Source organism: Delphinapterus leucas, unplaced genomic scaffold (genome assembly GCF_059928025.1).
Source record: "Delphinapterus leucas isolate spDelLeu-1000000601 "Yukka" unplaced genomic scaffold, BTC_Dleu_Yukka2 spDelLeu_asBTCV2_sq80, whole genome shotgun sequence".
Classification (NCBI taxonomy): Eukaryota; Metazoa; Chordata; class Mammalia; order Artiodactyla; family Monodontidae; genus Delphinapterus; species Delphinapterus leucas.
The window spans coordinates 508469-529563 of NW_028322289.1; the positions used below are offsets into that span (position 1 = coordinate 508469).

The 21095-nt window shown below is 40.7% G+C and overlaps 1 protein-coding gene across 2 annotated transcripts; it reads left to right on the forward strand.

Annotated features, from left to right (window-relative positions):
• Window positions 1-322: 322 nt before the first annotated feature.
• LOC149743788 (protein TASOR 2-like) lies at window positions 323-8986 on the forward strand. 2 transcript variants are annotated; one of them, XM_089906159.1, is made up of 3 exons: window positions 323-605; window positions 4215-4379; window positions 8142-8986. In XM_089906159.1, exons 1-3 carry the CDS (start codon window positions 398-400, stop codon window positions 8969-8971), a joined length of 1203 nt encoding a protein of 400 aa, XP_089762285.1. In that variant the 5' UTR covers window positions 323-397; the 3' UTR covers window positions 8972-8986. The 2 variants fall into 2 exon arrangements, with proteins under 2 accessions (XP_089762285.1, XP_089762284.1); XM_089906158.1 differs by lacking the exon at window positions 323-605 and adding an exon at window positions 925-1207.
• The last annotated feature ends 12109 nt before the right edge of the window (window positions 8987-21095 follow it).

The following is a 21095-nucleotide window of genomic DNA, read 5'->3' on the forward strand; positions in this document are numbered from 1 at the left end:
ACGGTAAGCATGGTCTGTATGGATTTTCAGATGAGCAATTAGTAATAACTGTTGTGTGTTAACCCTGTTCCTGTGTGACCATCCTGGACTGTAGCTTGACAGTGTCCGTTAGCTCTCTCCAGGTGATCTGTGTGCATGCTAAAGCTGGAGAAGCGCTAATCTAGATAACATGAAAATCAAGAAATAGGACAAAAGCCCACCCACCAAAAGCTTGTATTTCACTTGTAAAACTGCTCAGATCATCACTCAGTTATTTACTTACCTGTCCAAGAAATAAGGTATTTCAGATGGAATTTGTGATGCTGGATTTTCTTTAGTTATGACTCCAGGTGCTGAATTTCACAACTCAGCGGCAGAAGTAAGAAAAGAAACAGAAACACAAAAGAATTCTGAAGAGATGTTTAAAACAAGGCAGGGAACTCTGGTCCCATTAAGTCCCGCATCAAATCTGAGAGTTCAGCGTAAGAGAAAAGCAGGCACGCTGCCCGTGGTACAGAGTAAAAGGGTGAAGTTGTGCCGTCCCTTTCCCAGAAGAACTCGTGGTGGAGCAAAGAAGCGTCCAGACTCTCGCACAACTCTCAAGTTCCGTCAGAAAAGAGAAAACGGTAAGCATGGTCTGTATGGATTTTCAGATGAGCAATTAGTAATAACTGTTGTGTGTTAACCCTGTTCCTGTGTGACCATCCTGGACTGTAGCTTGACAGTGTCCATTAGCTCTCTCCAGGTGATCTGTGTGCATGCTAAAGTTGGAGAAGCGCTAATCTAGATGACATGAAAATCAAGAAATAGGACAAAAGCCCACCCACCAAAAGCTTGTATTTCACTTGTAAAACTGCTCAAATCATCACTCAGTTATTTACTTACCTGTCCAAGAAATAAGGTATTTCAGATGGAATTTGTGATGCTGGATTTTCTTTAGTTATGACTCCAGGTGCTGAATTTCACAACTCAGCGGCAGAAGTAAGAAAAGAAACAGAAACACAAAAGAATTCTGAAGAGATGTTTAAAACAAGGCAGGGAACTCTGGTCCCATTAAGTCCCGCATCAAATCTGAGAGTTCAGCGTAAGAGAAAAGCAGGCACGCTGCCCGTGGTACAGAGTAAAAGGGTGAAGTTGTGCCGTCCCTTTCCCAGAAGAACTCGTGGTGGAGCAAAGAAGCGTCCAGACTCTCGCACAGCTCTCAAGTTCCGTCAGAAAAGAGAAAACGGTAAGCATGGTCTGTATGGATTTTCAGATGAGCAATTAGTAATAACTGTTGTGTGTTAACCCTGTTCCTGTGTGACCATCCTGGACTGTAGCTTGACAGTGTCCGTTAGCTCTCTCCAGGTGATCTGTGTGCATGCTAAAGTTGGAGAAGCGCTAATCTAGATGACATGAAAATCAAGAAATAGGACAAAAGCCCACCCACCAAAAGCTTGTATTTCACTTGTAAAACTGCTCAAATCATCACTCAGTTATTTACTTACCTGTCTAAGAAATAAGGTCATTCAGTTTCTGAACTGTCCTCGGACAAATTCGAGTGGAAGAAGAGGATCTGCTAAAATCAGGCACACTAAGAACAGATGGCAAAAACTGATAAGTGATAGCCTGAACATGTTTAAAGAGGGGGGAAAGTGCCTGGACTCTCCCAGAACTAGAGCATCCTGGGGCAGAATTTCTAATCCTTTGTGTGTTTTAAAAGTGGTCGTCTGGATCCTACTACCGACCTACTGAAACAAGGTCCAGTGGCCTCGAGACATATATATTGAAACAGTTCCTCAAGTGGTTTTGTTGCCCCCTGAAAACTGAGGGAGAATCAGCGTCCAGAGCCATTTAATGTTAGTCAAATGCACTTCAGTGAACAGAGCACGACAAATAACACAATTTTGGCTTAGAGTCATCTCAGATTATGTGTGGTGTATTTTGTTTAAAACTAGGGAACTTATGCTCTATGACCCCTTAGCGAAGAGGTGAGCAGACTTGGGCCAAAGGGTCCCTCAGGCATTACCTGTTGTCTCTGTACTTCACTGTGCTGGCACAGGTGGGCGGCTGTGACTGAGGTCTGGCCCTTCACAGAAAAAATTTGCCAACCCTATCTATAGTATTTTGAATTTTAAAATTCTGATGCCTAAAGAAGAAACACTGGAGGTGTGTGGATCCCCAGGATCCTAGATAATTAAGATTTTACCCTGTGGTTTAACAAGTAGTTATTTCTGGCCAATTATAGTTTGAGAAATTGTGTGTGTGTGTGTGTGTTTAGGAGGGTGGTAGAGAGAACGGCAGTATGAAGCAGCAACTCACACTCTACATTTCCTCACAAATTCCAGGCCAACCATATTGGGTTTCTCTCTATATGAACCATTTTAAAGGTATTAAATAAATTACCTATAATTCAACATATATGTTGTCACTGTTTCTCAAGTGTGCTAATTTCATCCACTATAAGAAATATGTTTTAGGGATGTCCCTGGCAGTACAGTGGTTACAACTCCACACTTCCAGTGCACAGGGCACGGGTTTGATCCCTGGTCAGGGAACTAAGACACAACATGCCACAGAGTGTGGCCAAAAAATGAACAACAACAACGATGTGATTAAACCAGCCAAGATGACTAAATATAATACCACAAAAGCTCAAAAAAAAATAGAAAAGAAATACATTGTATATTGTAGTCCAGTACACACAAATTCATACATTACTGAAACAGAAATTTCAGGAAGCATTTACCCTAACTATGTGTAATACAATCTGATATCTTCTGTTTCATTTAACAAAGAATTCTGGTTGCAGCCCATTAAGTTTATTTTATAATACACCCATGGGTTATTGCATGCAGCTTGAGAAACATGTCATTGAGTGATGCAAATAAGCAGGGCAGTCCGTGCAGGGTCACCTGTTTCGTGTTTCTCCTTTTCCTCGCAGGACCTAGGTTGTGAGAGATGTTCCCCTCCTGCCCATGCAGATGTTACGCTTCCCCTAGTCTTGATCATCTCATCTTATTTTCTTTCTCTTCTTAATTTAGTCTTAACAGTTTTCCTGCTTGACTTATATTTTGCCTTTTTTTATGCTAAAAATTTTAGAAATTGTAACCAGTATAAAATCAGAAGTCTTACTCTAAAAACAAAACTGCTGCTTTATTGCCTTTGATAGTTTAGTAGGGAAGAAAATAATTAGACCCAGGGAAATGTACAACATTAAGAGAGTCTAAAAGCTTTTTTAAAAAACCGTTTATTTTTCTAACCTTCAAAAGAATAAAATGAAACTGGTCTCTTTTCTACATTTCACTAATAACCATCACATTCTGAAACTGTTTAATATGTTTTCTGTTCTCAATCAATTAGAAATAGTATTTTCCATATAACGTGATTTTAAAATATTTGCAAACATTCACATGTGTGATTATTTTATATAGTCAATGGGGAAAACGTTTTCACAGGGAACATTTATTAACATATTTTTTTAACTCTTAAAGGATTGAAACACTTTCTGCGTGTGATACAAGCAGGTTGTTAATAGTTTTTTCTCCTCATGTGCCCCCACCTTTAGTTCTTTCCTTCCTTCCCTGCGAGAAGTAAAGCTGAGCATTTTGTTAGAGAAATGAGCAATTATAATAGATTTATAGGAAGTTAAATCAGAAGAGGACTTTCTTCAATGTACCTTCCTCTGTCTTCTCTTAAGAGATGATTTTTCAGGCAGTGTTAAAGCTTTGATATTTAGGTGTAGTGAAGGAAAATATGTAAGATGGCTCTTTGTGAACCTACAGTCTCTTCTCTACAGTGTGATCATGGTTTTAACCATATGGCTTTATGGGAGCTGTGTCGCTTTTGTGTAAATTGAATTATCCGTCACCCTGTGCTGTGAACTAGCATGTTCAGCCTTACCTGCCACATCAGTCAGCAAAGATTATGGAATCTTTTTTAAAAATTAAGTCATGCCTTGTTTCTATAAAGTTATTACTCTGATATTTTTCTCCTAATCCTAATTAGGGATATAGACCAACACTTAGCAAGTTCAAAAATCTTTTAATGAAATACCCCAAATTTTATATTTTATTCCCCATTATTAAAGTTTCCCCCCAAAACAAATCAAAGGAAAGCTATGCTGATAAATATGTGCACCCCCTACCCCTTAGAAAACGGTGTCTTTTCTGCATAAGGTGCTGAAGTGCTGACTGCACAGTTTGTACAGACAACCAAATTGGATTGGAAAAACCAAGAAGCTCCTATTTCTAAAGCTGTTCCAGGGTCAACGAATGCTAAAAGGGCAAGGAAACGAGAGACATCTCCAGTCAAAACTGTTCCAAGGGCTGAGCCACCTGTGAAGAATTCTCCACAAAAACAGAGGGAAAATATAGTAAAAGGCAATCAGAATCCCAGAATCAGAAAGCAGCCACAACCTGGTAAGAAGTCCTCTTCCTGTAAATTTCAGCACCGTAATACAGACTAATCGAGATTATAAAGTAGTATATTGAAACAGTATAAGATCAGTTGAAATCTGTCACGTTCTTGTGGTCTTCTTTAGTTCAGACACTGACAGGACAAGTAACTTGGTTTCCCATTGTGAATAAATAAGAAAGTGCCAAGATTCATACCTTCACTAAATAGACCCTACTTTTCATTCTGCAGAAAGCCTGAACATGAACTGTTTAGCAGAGTTAAAGTATAAATGGCCTTTTTTAATGACTAAATTCACAAGCAAGTAGCATCTGGCAGTATTTTTCTGGACCATAATCAGTTATATAAGATATTATAAGTTTGTCCAGAGGGAACTGTAAAGACATGGTTCAAAGCAGTCAGTAATCTCGAATCCTGTATTTCACTTGTATTTTTTCTTGTTTTTTTTCGGTACGTGGGCCTCTCACTGCTGTGGCCTCTCCCGTTGCGGAGCACAGGCTCCAGACGCGCAGGCTCAGCAGCCGTGGCTCACGGGCCCAGCCGCTCCGCGGCATGTGGGATCTTCCCGGACCGGGTCACGAACCCGTGTCCCCTGCATCGGCAGGCGGACTCTCAGCCACTGCGCCACCAGGGAAGCCCCTGCATTTGGTTTCAAAAGGCATTAAATTAATTTTAAAAGCAGTTTTACTTTTCTACTTCTACTTGTGCGGAAGTGAATAACCAAGTCTCCTTCTGTGAGCCAGCAGCTGACTGCTGGTTCCGTGTTCCACCTGCTGGAACCTCCTCGTTGCTGGCACGTTCCCTCATCACCGCGGACCTCACTTTTCTCCCAGCTCCATGTCCCTCTTCACACCCGTCTCTCTGAGTAGAGTGCAGCTCCACCAAGCTGCAAAATCTATACATTTTACAGTATCTTCGGTATTGAGTCCTACTGTGTTGTATGTGTGGTGGTGTTTTTTGTTTAGAAAAACCTTCATTTCCTCATATCTCTGTATTTCCATCAGTTTTCTGTCTAATCTCATGATTCTACTTTCTCTCATCTACCTTTAGGTTTTTTAAAAGCCTCAAATTTAGTGGAATTCAGGGAAAGACTCTTGTTTTGTTGGGGTGATGGTATTATGGATGAGCTTGGTTTTTTCTTTCCTCATTGTTTAAAAAAATTTTTTCGGCCACACCTTGCAGCATGTGGGATCTCGGTTCCCTGACCAGGGGTCGAACCCACACTGCCTGCATTGGAAGCGCAGAGTCTTGACCACTGGACCACAGGGAAGTCCCTTTCCTCAGTTTCGTTAATGTTGTTTATGGCTGAAGATTTTTCTGAAAGCTCCTCAGTCATATCACCGTACAGCCTGTAGAGAGTCATACCCAACACAGACTCTCTGCTTGTCTCCCCAGGCAGTTACGAGGTGGTCTTACCCACGGGTGCACATTTCTCTCCTGCCGTTTCCCAATGCGTGCCTTCCCTGCCAGGCACATGGTGCCACCCACACGAACCACGCCTGTTGTCACTCCTGTGCAGTCCCCTCTGCTCAGCTAAGTCCACCCGGAGTCATTTCCTGATGCTCTGATCTGCACTCATTTCTCCTTTTTTTTCCATTTCTTTTTTGGGTTTTTGAGAACGTTAAAGAGTTAATTCATACTATTTTCCAATCATCTGGTGTGTCTTGGTCCTGTCTTTCCAATTAGTTTGTAAACAGGATGAGTATAGATACATACATAATGCATTGTATTCCCAGCCTTGTCATTAGAATTCCTTGTGCTGAATTGGCTTCTATATACTTGTAGGCTAATCGATTAGTGGGAGGAGGTGTGCAACTGGGCATTGGCAGAAAAGTGAGCCCAGAAAATGAAAAGTTTCCAGAATGGGTATTCAGAAATAGGGCGATTTGTATTGCAAGTGTCTGTATATATTGTGCAGCCACATTCCAAGTTAAAATTTTAAGATTACCACCTTTTAAATAATGTGTTAATTTTTTCTTTTATTTCTTAATCACCCATGCTAATCCACTTCATTTCTTTTACTTGAAATATCAGAGTTTAAGAAGGCTCAATCATTTTGTTACTGAAACTAATGGTTTTCTGTCCTTTTTAAAGTTTTCAATATAGTTTTTATTTACTGAACTCTTTAATTTTTTATAATTTATTTGGCATCATTTTATCTATATTTCTTAAAAGAGATAGATGATCAGTATTGTATTTTTAATTAATTGAAAACCTCTAGCAAGTCAGTTATTAAATGATTTACCTGAAATGACACATATGAAAATGAACCCTTTTTCTTGACTCAATACAGTGTTCTCTAGATTCGACCTTCCTCATAGTGATACTCAGTGTAAGAACCATAGTATTTAAGGACAGAATGAACTTAGTGTCAGTAAACACATCAGATCCTAAAATGAATGTGTTTCCAGTACACCCGGAGGGTTCACGAGACAGCCCTCTTTGGGCCACTTTCTCGTACCTCACCCCGTTGGGCTTTGATATTTTAAATAAAAACTGGGCAGTGGTTGATTAATTTTACCCTCCTCACCATACACACACTCTTGTCATTCTGTTTGATGACCTCATAGGCCAGAGTTTTCTCTGTAAATGTACTGTCATTGGGCTTTGCAGACAGGTTAGTAATTTATTTCAGACCTGCTACTGCTAATTATAAAGAGGAGCACAGTTGGCTTTTCTGTCCATCCAGCCACCTGCTACAGGGACTCACTGCCCAGTATTGTTGAGAACTTTGTCCTTCATGATAATCACATTTTAAAAGGCTGAATCAAAGTCCTGAGAAGGCAAGTAAACCACCTGAGAATGTTAGTTTTCTGACCGAATGCCAGTGGGTAGATTTGAGTACCTGCTGTAAGGAGAATTATCAGTAGATGAGGAGATTTGCTTTTTTGCAGATAGAATAGAGAGGAAATGTTTTTAATGCAGAAACTGAAGTTTTAAAACTTGAAATTAATTGGCGATTCTGAATATTCTTACTTTTCTCATTTTTTATTTGTATCGTAACGTATTATAATTAAACATCAGTACGGTTAAAAATCATCTCTATTTTGAACTTAGGTGGTTTCTCTAATAACTTGCCAAGGGAAATGATTTCTAAGAAAGTACATTAACCTTCTATAATATACACTTTAAACTTAGAAATTCTTAGATTCTCACTAGATTGTAAGCTCTCTGAGGGCAGGAGTCTTGTTTTCTTGTTTTTGTTTTTTTCTCTTTGTATATTTCTTTAGCTGAGCAGTATGCCTTGTGTGTAGGTCAGTACATGCAGGTTTTTTTTTGTTTGTTTGTTTTTGTTTTTTTGCGGTACGCGGGCCTCTCACTGTTGTGGCCTCTTCCGTTGCGGAGCACAGGCTCCGGACGCGCAGGCTCAGTGGCCACGGCTCACGGGCCCAGCCGCTCCGTGGCATGTGGGATCTTCCTGGACCGGGGCACGAACCCGTATGCCCTGCATCGGCAGGCAGACCCTTAACCACTGCGCCACCAGGGAAGCCTGAGTACATGCAGTTTTGAAGGGTGATTTCTTTTTAAATTAATATGCACATTCCTTAAGACTTGTTCCTTGGTAAATACATTATAATACATCAGGAAGTTGGACAAGACCTCACTCTGGTAATAAAAATTTAACATACAATTTATGCAACATATCAAGAGGTTTTTCTTGAATATGTTGACTTAACTGTTGATTTTCACTGAACCATAGGAATATGACAAAGAATTAATTCTATGGAAATCAAGTGTTATGTGTCTTTTTTTCTTTTATGCTGAAGCCAAAGGAGAAACTTCTTCACAGCTTCAATCAGAAATTTCAGATGGTCAAGAAGATGTTATTAGCATAAGTACAGCTCAACCAGAAAATATCACAGTGGCTCCAGAAGACCCACCTGAAAACTCCATTGTCAACTGTGACTCCCAGGCCCTAAATATGTTGGCTGATCTTGCATTAAGCGCTGCTACCTCTACCACACCATCTTCTGAGCCCAGAAACTTGCCCTGCTCCTCTGAATTGCCACAGAACGATGTTTTGCTTTCTAAAGAACATTCTTTGCGTGGTACATCAGACCATGAATATCACAGAGGAGTTAAAAGTCAAAAAGGTGGACCGTTATCCAAGCCCTCCTCTGATAAGAGTAATCTGACATCAGACCCCACGGTCAGCCAGGAGGAAGAAAGCTTGGTTGCTGGCATTCAGGCCCCTGCAGAAGCCCAGTCAGCACTGCCCGAGGAAACCCTAGAAAGTTCCGACGCAAGCCAAAGCTCTGTCGTTGCTGTGGAGCGTTCCTATGCCCTGCTCCTTGCAGAACATTCAAAGAAGCATCTACAGCAGAGAGGGGCCCCAGGCCCTGCGTTTGCCAAGAATGGCACAAAAGGCCCTGAAGCGGGAACCCCAGTGGGGAAAGTGATGCCATTTCGGCATCAGCAGGTCACCTCCCCACTGCAGCAGCTTTCCGAGGCCCCAGCGCTCAGGCGCAGGAGCGGGGTGCTGCCCTCCAGCCTGCAGGACTTCTGCCGCTCTCGTGCCGTATTCAGCTGTGACGGCTCCTTTAAGGTCACTTTCACATGGGAAGCAGATTACGTGTTCAGCTTAGACGGCAAGTAAGTATAGCAACAACCCCCTGGAGAAGACTGTAGTCAGAGCACTACACGGGTGAGTGGGAGTGACCCTGGATGAAAGTGGATGGACTTTTCTGTTGAGATAAATGTAGCGAGAAGGGATACTTGTGCTAAACTCTGGGGAGGGAGAAGGAAGTGTGTAAGATCCAGTAACTTGGGAATAATACCAAGCAGATTCACTGTAATCATTTGTTATATCAACTTCGTTTTTATCTTACTCATTGTTTCATGTTCATGTAATTTTTAAAATAAAAATGAACACAAAAACTAAGGTTAATAATTAAGGCACTTACTTATAAGATAATCAACTAAAATAGTCATTTTCAATGATTTTGGTTTCTTCTTTCTTTAAAATCTCAGGCCTTGGAATACTGATTTACCAGATACCATGGAAGAAGTGAAGCTTTTACTTCATATGTGGGTAGCTCTGTTTTATAGCAATCAAAACAAAGTCATACAATCATCCCGAAAAGTAGTAGAACACAGCAACCCAGCAAAATACGTGTGCATAAATAGCACGTTAGAATCGTTTGAATTCAGTGAAATTGAAGAGTCCTCCGGTGTGGAAAGGTGCTCCGTAGACCCTCTGTTGGAGACTAATGAGGCTCCCAGAGGTCCTACTGCCAAAGTGTCCTTCCCAATCACTGACCCCCTGCTTCCTTTCATGAAACCACCGCCTGTGAGAGGCTTGGAGCTTTGGGTGCAGAATGAACAGAAAGAAATGTTTGCAACAGCAGGTCATCCAGAGACCCCAGAAAGCCAGAATTTCATCTATTCCTGTAATAATGAGGTAGGTAAAGCTGAATACTGTAAATGCTGGTGTTATTTTTGAAGAAATATTTTTTGTACGTAAAATCACATTCATAACAAGGCATTGGTTTCTTTTAGGAAAGTGGATTCTCTAGCTATGTAAAGGATTAGAATGCCAGAAACTTAGTTTACAAAGTCTGGATTGTCTGCAGGTGGAGCTTATCTACCATCCTGATTGAAGAAACAAAAGGAGGAAAAAAATCGTAGGCCTCAGATGATCTGGGAGCCAACCATAATTATGTAGCTTTTTAGTTGTATGATTTGGGGCAAATTACTTGTTCTCTGAGCTTATTATCTTTTAAAAGAGGTGAATAATACTTATTCTGTTTACCTATAATAGTGTTTATGGATCAAATGCAGTAATAATAAATATAAAAAATCTTTGATAAACCTTAAAGGAAACTAAAATTGAATATATTAAAGAATATTTTTAAAAACAAATCCTGAGGGCTTCCCTGGTGGCGCAGTGGTTGAGAGTCCGCCTGCCGATGCAGGGGACACGGGTTCGTGCCCCGGTCTGGGAAGATCCCACATGCCGCGGAGCGGCTGGGCCCGTGAGCCGTGGCCGCTGAGGCTGCGCGTCCGGAGCCTGTGCTCTGCAACGGGAGAGGCCACAACAGCGACAGGCCCGCGTACCACCAAAACAGAAAACAAATCCTGAGACAGTAAATAAAATGCCAGACCTCTCATAGTCTGCAGATAACTGTTTGTAAATATGAAAAATACACTTTGTTTCATTTCACTGTTCTCAACTGATAGGACAGATAATCGAATTTTTTTTTTTTTTTTTTTCGGTACGCGGGCCTCTCACTGTTGTGGCCTCTTCCTTTGCGGAGCACAGGCTCCAGATGCGCGGGTTCAGCGGCCACGGCTCACGGGCCCAGCTGCTCCGTGGCATGTGGGATCTTCCCGTACTGGGGCACGAACCTGTATTCCCTGCATCGGCAGGCAGGCTCTTAACCACTGCGCCACCAGAGAAGCCTGATAATCGAATTTTAATTGGAGCAAATTAAAAAGTTGTATCAAGGTTCTAAGTAAATGGATTGACAAAATACCTGCCTTTTTAAGCTTTCAGAGCAGATTTATTACAGAATAATTTTACATGGGTTTGGGCACCTTCAGTGCCTGTGTTAACATTGAGTTTCTGTACCTGGGCTTCCGTGGGGATTTGCAGGTCCAGGGGTGAGCCTCAGAGGGTCTGTGAGTGTCTGCAGATGCTCATCTTCATCAGAATGAAGACTGGCGGAACGCTGTGGGCCAGAGACTGGTCTGAGCCCTTCACTCGCATTAGCTCAGTTAATTCTCACACGGCCGGGTGAGGTAAGGACCGTGCCACCCATCTTATAGGTGAGAAGACTGAGGATGGAGAAGTACAGAATGGCCTGGAGGCACATAGTAAATTGTCCGGCCAAGACTCAGATCTGGACACTCTAGCTGTTTCTCAGTGTCTAATTCTGTGGATGTATTTATGTATATATATGCACATATGTGTGTGTTTATATGTGTACACATAAAATATATGTTACGTGTGTATGCGTTCTTTTTCTGAGGATGGGGTTCATAAATTTCATCTTATTCTCAAAGAGATACATAAAATCACTACCTTAGAATAAGAAAGTATTTATGTTTAGTCAGGCAGATTTTAATTATTACATATATATTTATACACACACTAGTTTCTTATAAAGTATTTTCGGTCGTGGTAATATATATTAACTTACTTTAGTAATGTCCAATTAGGAATGATTTTCTTGCAAACATGAAAGAGTATTAAGTAGAAAGTAGAATGTTAAAATTAACGATTCCTAACACTTTCTATAGCATATACTTAGAAATATGTTTCCGTCATCTTCTTGAATACTGTACCCATACTTTAAAGGTGCACACACCTTTAAATCCTGTACCACTCCCTATTCTAGGGCAAACTAGGATTATCAAAGTTTTCATTTCACTAAGAGCACAGGCATGGTGAGATTCACGACTATGGCCCAACATTATCAGCCACAGTACGATTGGGAGGGTCATAGAACTGTTCTCAGAATGAGTGTGCCATCAAGAGTTTTCTACGCTTTGTATCTGGCCAGTCGTGTCCCCTTAAAACCAAGTCTCAGCTCCTCCCTGCCAATTGCTCAGGTCAGTGTCTTTCTTTGACTAAGGCAGAAATGTTTTTAACAAGAGATTTGAAACACAGGTCCTGACTTACAACACGACTGCTTCAAAATCTGGCAGGAAATCTGTGGCCGTAGTGTTCCAGAGCTACAGGTGTAGGTCAACTGTATGGTCAATCCACTTTACCATATTCTGAACAAGACCATTCTTCAGCCTTTAAAAAAAAGAAGAAAAGAAACAGCCTTTTTATGAGGTTATCAAAATTGTCCAGAGGTATTTCTGTTACTGTTTATGCTAAATCCTTTCTGGTACTGTTTAAATCAGTCCTTTTAGTTGAGTTTATTAATGCAAGCTGCACTGTGTTTTCTGCTGCTTTGTTGAATAGGGAGGTATTAAACTGAGAGAGAGATTATGTCCAGTTATAAGCTAAGAAGACAGCTAAGGGGTAAGGGACTTTTATTTAACAGGATAGAGATTGATACCTTGGGAAAGCTGCTTATCAGTGTATTCTGAGTACAAGAGATAATAATTAGTGTTTCCTCATGGGAACATTCCAGATGACAGTGCATTTATAGTCTAATTGAAAGCTGGTGTTTAAAATAAGTTATTCTTTGCTTTAAAGATTATCTTTTAATCTTACTAAAAATAATTTAAATTAATTGAGCACTTTTTCCTCTACTGCTGCATTTCTGAATTAAGTGATGCTATTTAGCAAACAGTCTGCATTTTCAAGTCTTTAAATTGCCAGTGGTCTAGCCACTTTTCTTCCCAAAAGTCCATTAAAAAAAAAACAAAAAAAACAAGGCTGTGCAACTAAGAAAGTTTTGGAGTTCTCGTGTGTGTGTATTTAGATAAAACAAATTCCTATTTGGGGGGTATTTTAAGCCTAAGAAGAGAGGGATTTGCTTGATCTCTACCCTATGAAGATTCAAAAGAACAGAGCAAACTAAAATTGATCTTTGTCTGTTCTGTTCTTCACATATGTAAATGCTTGAAAAAAAGATCTATTTGGCCCCTGATTTTTTAAATTAATTTATTTCTTTTGCTTTTATCATTTCAGATAATTGGGGGGAAAGCCGAACAAGAGTCATCAGATAAACTAGAGACCTCTAATCTGGTGCTTTCTAGCATTGGAAGTACCCAAACTAATGGATCTTCTATTCCTGCTGAAGATAAAACCTTTGAGCCACTTGATGGCACACAGGTGACATCTTATAATGATACTGTCACACAGTCCACATTCGCCAGGACTTACGATGGGATCAGCAATCCGTCAATGATTTTTCAAAAGTCTGTGTACAGCACCCTTGAAAGCAAAGTTGATGTTTTTCATGCAAAAATGCAAACAAAAACAGGTGCTTTGCAGGGCTTTATCCAGCATAGCAGCCTTATAATCAAAGAATGTCAGTCATCCTTGGAAGGGGAGGATGATACGGAATATGTAGTGATTAATCTGGAACGAGTTACATTCAGTTTTGAAAAAAATGCCTATGCACCGATACAGACAGAAGTTGTAAACAGAGCTGATAAACCTACACCCTTTAATGTGGAGTTGATTAAACAAGTATCACCTGCTACAAGCCTTAGACATCCTGTGTCCGCATTTGAAAAGACACAGGGTCTTAGGGACGTTCCCTCTCTGGCAATGTCAGGACAACAAGGCGCTAAGTACCTTTGTGCCTTCTCAGTGAGTAGAGAGATACTTGCTAAAGAAATGTGTTCATTACAGAAAGGGCAGGCTGCTGCAGGCTCACCATCGCCGTCTGATAATTGCCTTGTAACAGAGGCATTATCACTAGTTAAAAGTTCTAGTTATTTGTTACCCAGAGAAGAAATGAAGCTCTCTCAAGAATGTTTTCTGTCGAGCCAGAGTCTCTTCAGCATCTCTTCGGAAGACACTGTAGAGTCGTCCCAGCTTGAAGAAGTAGTCTCATCGTCAGCTTCTGATCCCTTGGAAGAAAAAGATTCACTTGACTGCATCCCATCAGTGAGGAATGCTTCGGATGGCTCTTCAGAACTAAAGAATGACAAGAGTGGTCTAAACAGTGAACACATGAGTTTTGAAACATTTAATTCTGCATTTACCAAACAAACCAGCCTATCTGTGAATAGAGAGGAAGTCAGCCTCGAGTTATCAGAGGAGGATTCTGACCTTGACCTCACTCTCACCATATCACCGCCCACGAGTCCCTGGGAAGAAGCATCCGCTGGTGAGATGGAGCAGCAGCAGGAGGCCCCGTTACCCTGCTTAGAGCTTCAGGAGACAGCGGAAGAAATAATTGAGCCTGAAGAGGTGCCTGATGTGAACTCTGCTGATCACACGTCAATGAAACCACGAGAAAGTGAGAGAAAAGGTGATAACTTACAGACAGTGGCTTTCATACTTTCGAAAGAAACCTGTGCCCTTGAGGTTGCAGAGGAAGTTCAAGTTGGTTCAGACTTCTCCTTCAGTTGTTTTTTTTTGTTTGTTTGTTTTTTGTTTGTTTTTGTTTTTGTTTTTGTTTTTCCCCTCCTTCAGTTCTTTAATTAAAGAAGTGTCACCAGCTTCTAGTCCTGACTGCCAGGTACCAGGTGAAGAAGCACAGCCAGCTTGGGCTGTATTTCCAAGTAGTTTTAAACTCTGTGATGCACACTAGTGAGAAAACTGACAGATCCTCCCAGGTTGAAACAGTAGATTTGGCCATAACAGAAAAAGAAAATTCTTTTGTTGGTCCCACCCATCCAGTGGGACAAGATAACGTAACTCAGATATAGAAGGAAAAATACCAAAATTTAATAACGATGATATTTTGTGGGATTTTAATTTTATTCTTTATGTTTTCCCTGTATTTTCTACGGTCGGAATGACTACTTTTACAGGCAGAAAAAAATAATAATGCTTAGTTTTGTTTTTTTTTAAATCAAAGTAAGAAATCAGCCAGGTTATTACAATTCATTGTCCAACTTCTTACCTCGCCTCAGCCATGTAAAACGGGGGTTGACCGAGACTTGGAAGAACCACCCAGACTGGCAGTGGCAGCATGGTTGTGTGAATGAAATGCAATGACTTTTCTCCGGTAACTTGCAGAGGAGACCTAATAAAAGCATCTTGAATAAGGTCATTACCCCTTCAAAGGAGGAGGAAGGCTGTGTCATAGCCTGACATGCCTATTTCTAGTACTCGCCTTTGTGTGAGAACAGCATGACTGGATTATCAGCAAAAGAATCTTAGGAAAAGGCCCTGCCAATAAGGAGTCAAAGTCATGTGAAAGGGTCAGAGGAAGAAAGACCAAGGACTCAGTGTGGGAGGGACTTCCCAGACATACTGTACAACAGACAGAAAATAGGCACCTTCCTCACCGTCACGAGGAGTAATTCACATCCTGTGACATTGCTTTCTGTCCTTGATTATCTCAAATACAAGAAAATATTATCAATCAGCCTTTCTGAAAAGTACCAATACCAATGATCCACATTTCCTTTTCCTTCATTTGTCTGTTAACAGTGTTGATGTAAACCTTCCTGAAATAGAAGCCAGCACATTTCTTAAAATATGTTTTTGATGAGTGGTGCTCCCCACTTTCCCTTTCCTATTATTTCCCATGCCTCTCACAAGAAAAAGAAAAGAATTCAAAATTTTTTCCCCAATTGATCATGCTTTGGTTAGCGGGGGAGTTTTAAAGCTACCTTTCCCAATTTGGGTTATTTCCATAACAAACAAAAAGAACTATATTGCCAGTATTACTAAGAACATGCATAAAAGGATGCTTAATCCGTTTCGATAAGCTATTCACAGGCATAAAGAAACATTCAGAGAGGTTAGTCATTGTCATGAGAAGCTCAGGAAAACTATCACTTTCAAATGCAGTATTTAGGACACACTCCCGTGCATTGAGTCATGCCTCCAGCATTTGCGGAGCTGCCACTGACTAAGCAGAGGGGGTTGGCCGAAGGAGCTAGCCTTGTGTGACATGCCAGCCCAGGCGTGCCGATGAAAAGCATGTAGAAGGACATCGTGGAAAATTCCTAGGTCCTGAAATCCCAGCGCCAAGTAAGGGGAAGTTGCAGAGGTTGCAGTGCGGGTGCACAAGAAGGAAGGCTACAGAAGTACAGCACAGAAAGACTTCCAGGGCCCACGCTGCCAAAATGAGGCCTGGAGAACATTGATTTGCAGAGCAGCAGGACCGATGCCTTTCGAGATAGGGTACAGTGTTTCTGGATGCTGATGGAGCCTCTTGAAAGGTAGATCAATTTCTGGGGTCCCTTTTAGGGAGACTCTCACCCCGGGCAGGCTGCTGACCATCACCGCTGACCTGAGCACAGCTATATACAGAAGGATGACACCAGGAAGCCTAGGTCTGTGCCTTTGGAAAGAAAAGCATCACACTCAGAGAGTCTGGGGAGCTTTTATTGATATTAAGCAACAGATTCACAGGTGTCAATATAATATAGAAGCCAAACTTCATTTAAAGTCTATAACTGTAGGAAAGCTTATATATGACTTCCAGATCCTCACAAATCCATTTGTTTCAGAAAAGATTCTAAAGAAGAAGTCTGGAAAATCCTTAATTAAATTTTGGGATTTAGATGATGATGGGATACAGAATAAAGGAGGTCTCACAGATCTTTGGGGTTGATCGGAGGAAGGCCACATGGAGGAAGTGACTTAGGAATTTTCTTGTGAAAGTTTTGTTTATTTAGGGGCGCTGCTGGTTTGGCATAAATGGGACTTTCTCAAGTATCACTAATGAAATAACTAACCTCCATTCTATGAGTGTTTTCACCTGCAGTCAGTCCATCTGCTGCCAGGACGGAAGACAATGTAGCCTACATGCATAGACATTTTCCCCAGTAGGTAGCATCCTATTTATGGAATAGTTCTTGGTTATTTTATTTTAAAGACGGAATTATCAATTTTGTATTTGTCCGGGTGATTTAACTACAGCTTACCTAGACATCGGTGATGCCAACAACAAATGAGTATTTTCCCTTTTCTTTGAAAACCTTTGATTTATATGAGAAGACTGTTCTGTGTACCTCAGTGTTCTACAACTTGGGGGAACATTTTTCTTCGTGTTTTACACATTGCCAGAATGTCTGACTTTGTTGTCTGGCTTTGTTCACAGCAGCACTGTAGTTTTCCATTAGTTTTGGGTTACAGTGTTCAATATTATTGTTTTAAATTATTCTCATTTTAAGCAGAATAGCTTCAAAGCTATTCATTGAAATTAATGATAAAAATAAGGATTTTACAAGTGTGCTCAGTTGTAGCAAAAATAAGTCTATTTTAACCAGTAGCTTTGTTTTTGCACGTTAAGGTCAGAAATGCACATGTAATGCATGTTGGAGTCTGTTTTAAAGGTTTTACCACCTGTGTAAAAACTAACATCTTCAATGGTTTTATCTGCTGTTATTCATGCTACACTACATAAACATTTTTTTCCTAAATGGTACAAATTTATAAACTGTCATTTTCACTTACTCAGTTTTTGTAAACAGCGTACTACAAAAATCAACCCTCTGAGGAAGAAATAATCATTTGTTTATATTAGAAATAATTTCTACACCAATCTTTAAAACTCAAAACCAAGCAAAAACATTGGTAAGATACATAGTATCTATTTGGAACAAAGGTTTTTGTACCTAATTTGTTTCATTTTAATAAAGACAACTAAAAATCATTCAACTGCTTCTGCAATGATTTTATAGCAAATATTAAATTTGTAAGAGAATGTTTTACAGCACTTTAAATTTTTTAGGCCATTTAGCAGAATAAGTAGCTTCCAAAAGAATCCTACCACTTACCTCACTTTGGCCGCCATCTGTCAAGCCTCATCCCCGCAGGCCTGCCCGGTGCTTTCCCCTCCCTCGTGCGGTGCCGAGCAGCAGGCTCCAGCAAGAGGACACCTCACAACTCTCCAATTGGCCCTTCCAGGGGGTCATGTCAGCCTGCACAGGAACTTCCCTCAAAAGCCATTTATCTGCTTTTAAACTCCCCCTACAGAACCGAAAGTGTTCCTTTCCCCTCGGTATGTTCTTAGGAGGAGGAAGAATGACTGAGTTTTAATTCTTACCCTAGCTCTTGCTTAGAGACCCACTCAGCTGATCTTTACCCCAGGGATAAGAATCTAATAGGACCATAACTGTATTTGGTACACTGAATTAATCTGAAATTACTACGGAAAAGGAAAGTACAGCGCACCTGCCAGCCGTGCTCCTCCCCTGAAGGACCTTCCAGCACCCACGAGGCCGCCCGTTCTGTAACTGAAGGCTTAGCCAGGCCACAGAGGAGCAGGCGCCTCCAGACTGAGCTTCTGCAGAGACTCTGCCCTCATCACCTTTGTGCCCCGTTGGCCTGGCACAGAAATGTTGGTTGTTCCCATAAATATGCCGAATGCAGAATATGAAGGCATCCTGGTACTTCCTTCGTACTACTAACCCAGCTTGTGCCTCCACCTGCGTTAACGGCTCACAATGTGAAATATTGCAGGAAAAGAGGGGAAAGGCCTGCTGGAATTTTAGATAATCTTATGAAAAGGAAGCAGTTGTTTTCAACCGGGGTGATCTGGGGTTGTCACGCCAGGGAGGTGCATACAATGTGTGGGACAGCCCACCTACAACAAAAAATTCTTTGGCCAAAAATGGACAGTATGAGATTGAGAAAGCTAAAGTAATCACTTGGATAATCGAAGTTATTATTACCCTAAATCCTTTAACAGATTGCCTACCTTAGTCTATGTCCTTCAGACTCAACTTTAAAAGAGAATACAGTTACAATGTCCTCATTCCTCCGACATAAATGACAGACTCAACTATAAAAGAGAATACAATGTCTTCGATGTAAATGACAGCACATACAGTGAGGCTTGTAACAATCAAGGGGAAAGGAGTTACCACTAAAAACTGTCTGTCTACAATCTGAATTAAATGAAAATACTGGGACTTCCCTCGTGGCAGAGTGGTTAAGAATCCACCTGCCAATGCAGGGGACACGGGTTCGATCCCTGGTCCGGGAAGATCCCACATGCCACAGAGCAACTAAGCCCGTGTGCCACAACTACTGAGCCCACGTGCCACAACTACTGAAGACCACGTGCCTAGGGTCCATGCTCCGCAACAAGAAGCCCAGACACCACAACGAAGAGTAGCCCCCACTCACCACAACGAGAGAAAGCCCGTGAACAGCAAGGAAGACCCAACACAGCCAAAAATAAAATTAATTAACTTATTAAATAAATAAATATATTAACGCACCCATTCCACCGGATGTCACTTACTCCCTGATGGGAACGAATCCTTGTTCTACACCACTACTAAGGATATCTAAGAGAGTCTAATAATTATATTGTACCAAGAAGTAATTCGGGGCCTACTCACAGTGAAGCCAGATGGCAGCACTCCACCAACCACTAGGGTCTTCAGCACTCTTCCCCAGCATCCGTTTTCAGCTCTAGTGAAGGAAATGAGCAGCTGTGTCAAGGCCAGTACAATACTTACTAGCTCTGAATTGTCAGGACACAAAAGACCAACAAGAGGGAGCTGGTTTCCAGAGTTTGGCTTTATTTTGCAGTACAGAAATCATCTGGAGCCATTGTGAGACAGACATCATTGAAGCAGAGGCTCTGTCAAATCAATACTGCGTTGCAGCAGCTTGGTCCATTGAAGAAGCCACACCTGGGATACAAAAGAAGCTTCTACGTTTACCTGCTTTATGATAGTTTCTTTCCCCTCTGCTCTCATCAAATTTATTAGATTAAAACACGGCACACAGGCTTCCTCCAAAATGACTCTCAAAGTCTGGAGTTTGGTTAGACTTGGAGGCCCACATAAACCCAGCTTGTGGCTATGCTGCCTGGGCACTGTTCTAACACTTGATGTAAATGTAAAGGGGTGGGGAGGAGTGAGGGATACTGTCCCCAACGATGGAACATTCGATTCCGTATCTCCTTAATGTCAAGAGGACAGATGGCACGCAAACTGTACTGACACAGCTCTTGAGCAGTAGAAGCTCATAACTGCAAAGGCTACACTGATTAAAAGATACAAATACTGTATCAAGTTCTCTGTATCAGTATCACAATGTTTTAAAACTGATCCTTCACTAGAAAAAGCAAGCCAGTATTGGTTAAATTGAACAGAATGTGGGAACCTGCCAATTCTGAAGAGCCACTCCATGAAAACAAGTTAATACATGATATTAGAAAGGGGAAGAATATTTACTGGTACAGTGCTCTGCAATCTCTCAGCTTTGATTACAAAAGCAGGCCTTACAATATTGATTTCATACAATATGCATCATTTGCCAAATTTTAAGTTTGTCCTAATTCTATATACAGACAATCAATCATGCATGAAGACAAAGACATTTTCAGACACGGGGAGACTTAGAAATTTTACCTTCCACAGATTCTTTCTGAAAAAGTACTTGAAATTGCGTTTTGGGGGGTGGGGAAAAAAGAAGAATTCTTGAAATAAGAGGACCAGCACCCAACACACAGTTGGATCCAAAATTTCAATAATTTGAAAATAGTTCCATGATAGTTATTCTGCAGAAGACCTAAAGCAATTTGTACAAATTATGGGACTCCAAGAAGCATGTCTTCAACAAAAATGTAAATTGTCTTTAACAAACGATTGATTAAGAAGTTGGATGATCTTAGAAATAAGAAAACATAGGGTTTCTTTTTATTTCTTTAACGTGAAGAGAAAAGCAATTGGCAGCTGCATGGAGGGAAAATAGGTGAAAAGTCTCCATGCAGACATGCACAAACTAAAGGTAACATGGTTTTGTGCAACTGATCTAAAAAAAAGGGAGAGAAAATCCATTGGTCCTTGAAATTTGGAACATTCTAAAAATGGCATAGATTCAGATATTCAGATTTTAATTTTTAGAAGCAACTAATGGACAAAACAGAAGTGGGTTTTGGGTTTTTTTTTTTTACTGCAGTGACAGACTGAAAATGTTACCATCTTGAATTACCTAAAAATACTGGAATAAGAGTAGGAGCATAAAGAAAGAAAAGAATAGAAGATACTATTTTAAATTGATGGATATAAAAGTCAAGGTAACCAATAGAAAAATTTTAAATACAATTAATAAAACAATGGAGAGAGTAGAGAAAGGAAAAGTGAAATATAAAGAAGCTAAGTTTCACATTTGTCGTATCAGAGAAGCTGATCATCGTATCATCATCAGTGTATCATGGTGATGA